The sequence below is a fragment of the Camelina sativa genome, chromosome 12 (genome assembly GCF_000633955.1).
Source record: "Camelina sativa cultivar DH55 chromosome 12, Cs, whole genome shotgun sequence".
NCBI classification, from domain to species: domain Eukaryota; kingdom Viridiplantae; phylum Streptophyta; class Magnoliopsida; order Brassicales; family Brassicaceae; genus Camelina; species Camelina sativa.
This window is the reverse complement of record NC_025696.1, coordinates 10,212,091-10,223,406: the sequence shown is the minus strand read 5'-3', so window position 1 is coordinate 10,223,406 and position 11,316 is coordinate 10,212,091. Positions and strand designations below refer to the sequence as shown.

General features: G+C 34.6%; 1 protein-coding gene across 1 annotated transcript; it reads left to right on the top strand.

The window, feature by feature from the left end:
* Nucleotides 4,456-9,088, top strand: LOC109124920 (cysteine-rich receptor-like protein kinase 7). The gene is made up of 7 exons (XM_010450464.2): nucleotides 4,456-5,386; nucleotides 7,480-7,623; nucleotides 7,713-7,831; nucleotides 7,918-8,128; nucleotides 8,230-8,467; nucleotides 8,546-8,696; nucleotides 8,768-9,088. The coding sequence occupies exons 1-7, from the start codon at nucleotides 4,576-4,578 to the stop codon at nucleotides 9,017-9,019; spliced, it is 1,926 nt and encodes a 641-aa protein (XP_010448766.1). The 5' UTR covers nucleotides 4,456-4,575; the 3' UTR covers nucleotides 9,020-9,088.

Genomic DNA, 11,316 nt, shown 5'->3' with positions numbered 1-11,316 from the left:
TTAGCATTTTGGATTCAATAGGATAGGATCAAGGCCTNTTTTGGTAACCAAAGAGAAAACTCAAAGTGTCACTCGACCATTCTCCAATTCAAGTGCAGTCGTTACCCTCCCTAAGCGTCAACANATGCAGAAAAGTGAAGTGTAAAAAGAAAGTAAAGGGTAGAAAGTCTTTAGGAAGGGGATGTGCTTTCAAGGTTTACAAGTCTAGTAAAGGATTTGGGTTGAGCAAAATAATGAGTTATTGGTTCTGGGCATAAAACAAAAAGATTAGACAAAGAAAAGAAAGTAAAATGTTTAAGATGTCTAGATTCCTTAGAAGAAATGAAAAAAAACCTTACTGATAATAAAGATTTCCCAATCCGCTAGAATGATAAGAAGTGAACTCCTCCTAAGACCAAGTGTAAAGAATGAAAGAATGGGTTTGAGACAATGTTTGTGATGAAGGGTAGAACCAACTTCGGTTTGAAACGTTCTTTGGGTAGACAGGGCGCTGCTCTTGTATGTATCAGTTGGTTTCAACCTTTAGCCTTCTCTTAAGCTCAACTCCTTTTCGTGAGAGAACCTTGTTCTGAATTGATGAAACCACTTGAGAAGGAGACCATCTAAGTCTCTAACCTTTTACCCTAGCCAAATGAGTTCAACGACATTGCTTAGCTCGATTCACGGTTCTCTGTTAATGAATGTTAAAGGGAATGATTGATAGGATTGCATGTGTAGAAAAAATATAGAGTTCCTTCACCATGCATCATAGAACTAAAAACAAGGACCTTGATTCTAACTATTTTATTTAGCATGTTTTAGGTTCTGAGACCCCATCTTCATACATCTCTTCCAGACTCTGTTCTTGATTGTTTGCTTGAGGGCAAGCAAAGAGTAAGTTTGGGGAAGTTGATATGTCTATATTTTGCCTCTCCTTAGCATATATTTATCATGCATTTAGCTAGGATAACTTATTGGTTTGCATCATTTTCTAGTCCTTTCTATACACTTTGCATGTTTAGGTAGTTCTTGCATCATCCTTGCATACATTGTGTATTTCGGAGTATTTCAGGTACTAAGGAGACGTTGGAAGCGCATCGCTCGACCCATCCGCTGCACAACACTCCCGGAACCGTCTTTCGAGCCAATCTCACAACACTTCCAGGAAGCGTCAACTGAGCCATCTCCGGGAAGCATCAACCGAGCCATCCATTCGAGCCGTTCCACTCGAGTGGGATTTAGCTTTTGACGTCTTCATCAAAGTTGTAGGGAAATTGAGTTATCTTTCCAACACCGTTTATTTCAAGCCAATCGGAGGTGTGGTTCAAGAGTTATCATTGTTTTAGTGGATGCGTATACACCACGCTCGAGCCATGCTCCCCCGCCACGCACTCCAGCTTATCTGATCGAGCCATGCTCCCCCGCCTCGCACTCCAGCTTGTCTGATCGAGCCATGCTCCCCCGCCACGCACTCCAGCTTGTCTTATCGAGCCATGCTCCCCCGCCACGCACTCCAGCTTGTTTGATCGAGCCATGCTCCCCCGTCACGCACTCCAGCTTGTCTGATCGAGCCATGCTCCCCCGCCACGCACTCCAGCTTGTTTGATCGAGCCATGCTTGCCCCACCACGCACTCCATCTTGTTTGATCGAGCCATGCTCCCCCGCCACGCACTCCAGCTTGTCTGATCGAGCCATGCTCCTCAGCCGTCCGTCTGAGCCATGATGACACTGCATTCCATTCGACGCGCACAGACTCGATCGCACATGTCGGGAAGAAAAATGTTTGGTTTCACACGCTTCAGGAGATTACCGAACCGACGCTTTACCTTGTCGTTTTAAGTTTTAGGGCTTTCCATATTCTCACAAAAAAACATTTTGTTAAGTCTTGGTTGAGACATCTTATCTTTTATCCCGTATTGTTTTCTTTCCTAGAAGGTTTTAAGCTAGCCACAAAAATACGTTCTGAGACTTGTATTCCGATATCTTTGAAATTTATTCAGATTTTGCATTTGATTCCTTCTACAAAGTTGTTCATCTTATTTTTATCTACCTAATAATGCTTGTTTCAATGTTTTCTGTGTTTGCATCCTTGACGATGATTTTTAGATCTGCGTAGTGTGGTAGTTCTTGAGGATGAGATAGATTAGGTGGATGATCTTAGGATGTAGACTGTTTAAGCGTTGATTGTATGATTCCCTTCTGGACTAGAGTTAGAAATACTAGTTTCTCTCTGATCAATTGGAACTAGGTTTTAGATATTTCCGCACCCAAAAGGTGTTCGATGTAATGTCTGACCAGCTAGTGCTAGAGACTTACATTCCAAGCCTAAGAGATTAGTTGTCTAGGATGTTTGTTGACGTGAATGAACTTGTTTTTTCATGCCATGCTTGATCATGTTTCTCTAGCGAGAGCTAGGTTTGGAAGTGGTTGAGTTTGAGTAGCTTCTGTCAAGAGATTGGATTAGCTAAGAAGTGATGTTCATTGTTTAGGAATGGTTTGCTTGTGGCATGTTAAACACTCTATAGACTAGGATACTCCACTGACATCAATTACTCCCATCCTTAGGACTTCTTTATTTCTGATTTTTATTACATTCCTGAGACTGTTTTGTTTCTTGCTTTTTAGTTCATGCTTAGACTCGTTTCCGTTTTCATTCATTTTAGCTTCTCGTCATGCATTCTCGTTTCTAGTTCTGTGACTCATTTCTGTTTTGCATTTTGACTGTTTTAGGATTGTTAGATAAAAACACTCTCTTTAAATTGGCTTGACTTGTGATTTTTTGATTGCATCTCAGTTGTTAGTAAAGTTTCCCAACTGGATTGACACCTTAAATATTACAACTGCATAAGGTTAATTGAACCTGCTAGGAGATACAAAAATCTTAGTATCATTGTACGCTATTGGCAGCTGTAGGACACAACGCAGGGCACTGTGCAGGGCAGATGCAAGAGCACATGACTCAATGAAGAGAGCATGCGCATGGCATCATACATAGAGCTTGAAGTAGTGCACAACCATGATAAAGGAGTAGAAGTTTGGCTGGGGTCTAAGGTCATAGAGCCGGAAATAACCTAGTCTAAGTTTAAGGTGTCTTCAAGACACTCTGATGAGAGATGAAGGTGGAGCTGCTTTTTTGGGGTTCTGGAGGTGTTTCAGGGTTATACATGGAGAGGAGAGCTGAACGAAAGACAGAGAGAGAGGAAGAATAAAAGCATCTATTATGTGTTTTCTTATTCAGGTTTCTTTGTAGTTACATTATCACAGAGTGTGCATTATTTGTAACCTAAACTTAATGAGTAATGACTAAACAATATAACTGTTCTGTTAAATAATACAATTTTTTTTCTTTTGTTAACTCAGAGTAAATCCCCAGACCTATGGAGGGGTCTGAGACTAATCTCTGGAGGAGGGATATCCCACGTGTAGGATCCCTCCAGATTTGCAAATGGGTCGTAAGAATTGGGTTCATACCCATATGGCCAAAGGGATAAAGTTGAGCAATTCTGCGCTTGGGAAGAATCGATCTCTGGTCTAGTCCAATAGGACGACTTTTCCACCAAGGCTATAACCAATAGCCCACCACCTCGTGGTTATAATAATACAATTTCTTGCAAGTCCACGACAACGGTATCATATAGCCGGCCGTGCTTTTAGGAGTTAGGATACAAGTAACGTCAACTTGAGTTCTTACCCAAATGAAAGAAGAGACCAATGAAAGAAACATTAGTATATATCAGTTTTTAAGGAATAAAAAAGGAATCAGAATATTATTGTTATGAAGCACCATTTTGCTTCCGTACTAGACGGCAGCCGAGTAATAAACAAGTAAACGATTAAAAGTCAAAACAGTAAAAGTCTTGCAGGGAAACAACTTGTCATTTTGCAATCGACCAAATGCTCTAGCAAATCAACAGTAACTACAACATTTTATATTCTACATCTTTACTTGGTGAGTTTGATCCCATTGCCCACAGCGTGGGTCTGACTTAATAATAGTAGCCAGTTGATTTGAGGAAACAACGCGCTACTTTCACGCGTTTTGTAAGGCTTACGTACGGTCCTGGCTTGCATTTAAACTCCAAGTCTCCAATATGTTGTAAAATATATCTTATTTAGAAAAGTATTAGAAATTGCTAGACGTCATGGTGATCCACCACCTAGCACCTAGCACCTAAAATGCATAGTCAATGTAAAGTGATTTAAACGTTTACTATAAAAAACCATTATAAATATGACATTGTAGATAAAATTATTCAAAATATCTATTAAAATAAAAAATAAATTGTAAACAAAACTTAGACAACATTAATATTGTTTATTTAATTCATATCAAATAGCATATGAACTTTTATATATTAAAGACAAATACTATCAACACAAGTTGGAATTTTAGTACCATACTAGAAAGAAATAAAATTCAAGAGGAAACCGAAACTGCAAAGAAATTTTAGTATAATGTATAAACGCAAGTTGGGTGTTTACTTTGACCGAACTGACTTCTCAGTCGCCACGACCGATCCTCAATCCTCATCCTGTGATTCATTTAGAAAACTGCGAGCTTCATGATCTGAAACAAAAATCGAGGAAACCGAAACATGTCTTCTTGGGCTTCTTTCATATTGCTTTTCCTTTTCTCCTTCCTCAGAAGCTTCAGAGTTTCTGCTAAAAATCCTACTTACACATACCATGTCTGTCCGAACACGACAACTTTCCTAAGAAACAGCACTTACTCAACCAATCTAAGAATCCTTTTTTCATCTCTCTCTTCTCCCAACGCCTCTTACTCCACTGGATTCCAGAACGCTACCACAGGACAAGACCCTGACAGGGTCACTGGACTTTTCCTTTGTCGGGGAGACGTTTCGCCTGAATTTTGCCGTAGCTGCGTCCTCTTTTCTATCAACGAAACCTTCATTCGGTGTTCGAATGCGAAAGAAACGGTGCTCTATTACGAGGAGTGTATGCTCAGATACTCTCATCGGAATATTTTATCGACCCTTAACCTCGATAATGGATTTCGGAAAATGGACAGCAATGATTTTTCATCTAACGTTAAACTAGCAGGGCAATTCCAAGAGTTGGTTTCGTCCACGCTGAACCAAGCTGCCGCAGAAGCAGCCAACAGTTCTAGAAAGTTCTATACGAAAAAGGCCAACTGGAGTTCACTTGAGACATTGTATACCCTGGTTCAGTGCACTCCTGATCTGACCAAAGTACAATGTTTGCGTTGCTTGCAAGAATGCATTAACGAAATGTATATTTCCAGAATTGGGGGAAGACTTCTTTGGCCGAGTTGTAACTCAAGGTACGAGCTCTATCCGTTCTACAACGAAACCGCCATTGGAATACCACCACCACCGCTGCCACATGTGTCTACTCCTCCTTTGTCCTCTCCTGCCCGAACTGGTGAACTATTTCTTCTTACTCTTTTTTTTCTCTTTCCCTGAGATCTCCAAATTAGGGGAACTTTCTATTTTTTTGTTTCTATTATTATTACTATTATTGAAGTATTTCAAAACAAGTTAAATTAAATTCCAAATTTAGTATTATATATTATAAAATCATTTAAAAATATATGCTAAATAATAGGATTAAAAATTATCTCAAAAGAAGAAAATAATAAGTAGGGCTAAAACTTCATAAATGTTAAATATATATAACTGTGAGTTTAAAAACCACAACCATCAAAAACCTATAATAAAAAATAATATGGTAAAAAGTTTCAACTCTAGTTAAAAATATTAAATTAAAAGTCATAATGAATCAAGGCAACTCTACTTATAATTTATATGTGTTATAAGTATAAGATATTGTATGTAAAGTTATTGTAAAGAGTAACAAACATCATAACATTTATTAATATTTATTTTACTCACAAACAGATATTATGACGAAGTGAGCCTAAGTAAAAATATCAAACAAACGACTATAATAAGTAAACGCAATTTCTGATAAAATAATTTTAAAAATAAAATAAATTTTATCTTGAATGAAAATTTATCAACTAATAATTATAATAAAAATACATAACCTCTAAAAATAATTGTTTAAAAACACATATTTTAAACTTACATAATTAAAGTTGATTAAACTTCTATATTACTATAAATATTTTTCAAATCTTTAGTTAGATTATAGAATAATGTTGGAAATATTAAAATTCATATTATTTAGATTCAGCATGAAACGGAAAATTTGTGTTAGCGAATAATGATTCATTGATTTGTTAGTTATCTAAGAAGAGACAAATATATATGTATATATATATAGTTCAAAAGACATAAATATTTATATAAACATAACTATTGGAACAAAAAGTAATAAGATATGATGAAAAGACATAACTCTACAACAAATAAAAGTAACCATATGATTTTCTTTTATAATAAAAGACACAACTCTACAATGAACTGGCATAACCAAATAAGTTTTTTCAAAAAAAAACTATTTAATGAAAATGTACGATGAAAATCGCAACTGTTACTGGCATTTATTCAGATTGTTATTCTGATATAGATTTTTATTGTAAAAGACATAACTTTACAATAAACAGACACAACCGTATGATTTGTTGTTCAAAATAAATATATTTTATAGATATTTTATGGTAAAAGACACAACTATACAATGACAGACTCAACTGTATGATTTTTAAAAAATAAATATAAAAAATTATTAAACGAAAATGTCTTCCCTTTATATTGAAGTGACTAATCAGAATTATTATTTTACTTCTAACATTTGAAATTTTATCTGGAAAAGAATACCATTTAAAATGATTCATTTCACGTTTACTACAATTAAAGCGTCCAACACAAATGAAAAATATACAAGATAGCCATTTAGCTTGAGGATATCTTTTCAGATCTCGACTTTGTAATGTTAATGCAGAATCCAAATTCCGATGTATATAACCCATATAAACTGCTTTTAAATAGAAGACATCTTTATTATCATATTAAAAATTTGAATCCAAAAACTCACTATATAATCCATTTAACTCTTGGAAGAAAACTCTAGGTATTTTCATTAAATTTTTTTATTTAAAATTAACTAAAATTTGTAAATTAAATTTATCATTCCAAAAATCTTTTGTTAAATTAAGAATTGAAGGAATTTCTTTACTTTTAAAAGAATGAATGCTAGAGAATAATTTAGAAAAGATGTAAAAATTATTGAGATTGAAGTTTTATATTATTTTGTGTCATGGTAAAAAAAATGAAAACAGTTTAACCAAACAAATATATATATAGTTTCAAAAGATACGAAAATTTGAATAAACACAACTCTACAATGAGCAGTTGCAATTTTACAAAAAAAAAAAACCCCCGTTAGTATGAACAATCGCAACATTTCGTAAAACACACAATTAGAATTTGCTACAAAATTTTTGAAAAAATTATCCAAAAAATACGATTGAAGAAACACAGCTTTTGGTAGTATTTATTCAGATTGCTATTATTTTAATTCATATGATATATTTGGATTTTGGAACGCAGAGGAAAGTGGCAATTCAAGTGTCTTACTGGTAGTCATTGTTGTGCCTATTATAGTGGTTATTCTGCTTTTCATAGCTGGTTATAGTTTCCATGCAAAGAGGGCAAAGAAGACGTATAACACAACACCTGCTTTTGATGGTAGAGGTTCAAGTGATTTAACAACCTTGTTTGGGTCTAATTAAAACATTCATCAACCTCTTTTTCTGATTCGTAAGACTTTTATTGTGCAACAGGAGATGATATAACAACCGTAGACACACTGCAGCTCGATTATAAAAAAATTCAATCTGCCACAAATGGATTTTCAGAGAGAAATAAGATTGGCCAAGGTGGATTTGGTGAGGTTTACAAGGTAACTATGTCTGAGGCTGTGCATTTTTATTGAATTTTGTTGCCAGCACATTTGGATAACGAGATGATGCTGATAAAAATGGGCAGGGTACATTTTCAAATGGGACTGAAGTTGCGGTGAAGAGACTATCGAAAACTTCAGGACAAGGTGAAACAGAGTTCAAGAACGAGGTTGTTGTTGTGGCAAAGCTTCAGCATCGAAACTTGGTAAAGCTTCAAGGATTTTGTCTAAAAGGTGAAGAAAGAATATTGGTCTACGAGTATGTGCCTAACAAAAGCCTTGATTACATCATCTTCGGTCAGTACACTTCATGCTTTGTTTTAATGATTCACTGGTCAAATTCTGAAAATTGAGGCTGCAAACAGTTAGAGGTAACTGTAATTTATGGATTTGCACAGACCCTACAAAGAAAGGTCAACTAGACTGGACTCTACGATTCAAGATCATTACTGGCATTGCTAGAGGAATTCTCTATCTTCATCAAGATTCAAGGCTCACAATCATACACCGTGATCTCAAAGCGAGTAACATTCTCCTCGATGCGGATATGAATCCAAAAATTGCTGATTTTGGAATGGCAAGGATCTTTGGAATGGACCAAACCCAAGATAAGACAAGCAAAGTAGTTGGTACGCTGTAAGTCTTCCCACTGACTAGTAGATGTTTCTTGAACATTATTTGGCCAATATATCAAAGTTTTGTCATGGATTCCAGCGGTTACATGTCTCCTGAATATGCAATGCGTGGCCATTTCTCAATGAAATCAGATGTCTATAGCTTTGGAGTGTTAGTTCTCGAGATTATAAGTGGTAGAAGGAATAACAGCTTCTACGAGACAGACAACGTACAAGACTTGGTGGCATATGTAAGTTCCAAGGAAACCATGCTTACAATAAGTAATAGTTGTAAAAACTGATCGGTTGGTTGATATTCTAGGCTTGGAGGCTTTGGAATAACGGAACAACGTTAAACCTCGTGGATCCAATTATTGCAGATAGTTGTGAGAAGAGTAAAGTTATTCGATGCATCCATATCGGTCTTTTATGTGTTGAAGAAGATCCTGTAGACCGCCCAACCTTGTCATCCATTTTCACGATGCTCACTAATACCGTGACATTACCAGTACCTCGGAGACCAGGGTTTTTCGTTCAGAGTAGACACCAAATGACGCCGCTTGATGATGCATAGATCAACTATTGGTTTTTCGATTGGTTTCATGATTTTTATATTTCATTAATAATTTCTTGTTATTCAATTCTTTTTATGTTTTAGTGGTTCTATATTTTAAATAAAATCTGTTTTAATTGAGATATCAATTTTTTACAATTTTAAACATATACCCATAAATATCCATTATAACAAAAATTTTAACAATTAAAAGCTTTTACTCCCTCTAGTTTTTTTAGTTGTCATTCTAGAGTAAAAATTTTGTTTTTCAATACGTATCGTTTTAGGTTTCCAATGCATAATTTTGGTAAAAATACTAATTTTATCCCAACTATTTTAATGTTTTGACCAATAAAAAATTAGAAAATGTATTAAAGAAGGGGTATAATAGAACATTGATCTATTTTTTTAATTTGTGTGCAAAGCTCTAGAACGACAAGTAAAAAAACCTGGAAGGAGTATCAATTTAAAGTCATATATTTTCCATCTTTTAATTTTTTTTTTAATTACTAAGAGGTTCCAGGCATAGACATGTACATTCCCTCAGACCAGAGACCAGAGCATTTTATATAGTTCCCTTCCAAGCGCTATCCTTCGAACCATCTAGACTTTGCCAGAGAGTCTATCTCATGTAAAATAAAATAAAAATATAAAAAATGCAATATGACATGTTGTCATGACTTTTAAGTTTGTAAAATTTAGATAAATTATATATATCTAATCATAACTCTTGCGACGAAGAATTTAGGTCAACTTTCATAATTTAAAAAATTTAATATATGTGGCCGTGTAATCTTTAGAAAATAGTAACTACGTAGAAATTTAATACTGCATATTATTTTTGAATCATAAGATTGATTTGCATTTTTTAGAAATGAAGGGTTAAATTTCAAAATATGGCAACTTTAAATGTTTATTTGCGAAAACCTTAATTTCAACAAAATTTCTAAATTTTTAAAAACTTTAAAAAAAAAATCTCTAGAGGTGGAATATATATATTCCGGATGGAGAAACAATGACCAAGTTGTGAGTTTGGATCAACAAGTACGTAGATCATTGATAAAACAATTAATGTACTTTAAAATTCCATGTTAACTTCAACATGGAATTTTCCCACAAACTTTTTATGTTGTTTAAGAAATTGGATCTGCCAATACTTAAAGAACATATTTTTCCACTAAAATACCTAAAATGACAATACATTAGACGAAAACATTGTTTGCTTGGACTTTATGACCATGATTGTCTTCACTTTTTTTTGGTTGTGGTTGATTTGACTAGTAACATTAACTAAATATTTAGTGTTTTCACAGGAAATAAACCAAGTCACTATTTTGGAATGATTCTTTTCGACGTCGGTCGAAAGCTTTATTTAATTGTAGAACATTCAACTATGGTCCACTCATTGAGGGAAAAAAAATATACCCTAATACCTCTGAATTTTTGTATATTTTTCTTTAAAAAAAAAAAAAAATCGTAGACAATATTAAATCTCCTCTACAAAAATAAAAGGACTATTTAGAGGTCCATGAACTTTGAACTTTGAACTTCGAACTTTACTCTCATAAATGTTGCACTTGATGTAAACAAGGTTTTCTTGCTGGATAAACTTTACATTCATTCAAAAAAATAAAAGGACAATTTATACCATTCATATTTTCATTTTCATAATCTAACTATAATATATATTTTTTGACAAACAAAAATCATAATATATATATATATATATATATATTATATTTTCTGTTACAATGATCTAAGTATTTTCATAAAAACATGTATATATATAGAGGGTTATTACTTATTAATAGATGGATTAATGCAGACTTTTTTTTTTCCAATAAAATGTAAAATTATTCGAACGTTTAGAGAGTGCAGCTTTTCCCAAATTAAATCAGTTTACAATTTTAAAGAGAGAAAAAATAAAATCAAAGAATAATAGTGAGGAAGCCCATGCTTTTAGTTACTTGCAAGCCAAGTTCACAGACAGTTATCAAACTTGGCATCTCTTTGTAGCTGAATGGAGTAGGCCTAGAATGGAGTAAATCCGGTTGCGAATCTGCTGGTCGAGTCACTTAGTAAGCTGCTGCGCTGGGAGAGGGGTTTCTCCTTGCCGCCTACCGTTTCTCTCCCCCATAAAGAATGTATAGAAAGCTGAAAAATGTATCTTACCAGAAACAATCGATCATGTCCAAGGGAGTTATCCGTTAGCAGGCTGATAATATGATGCCATACCGTGGTATAGCGCGTCATGAAGAGCTTCGCAGTGAGGCCAGACCAAACTTCCCGTGAATAACGACAGGAGAAGAATAGGTGAT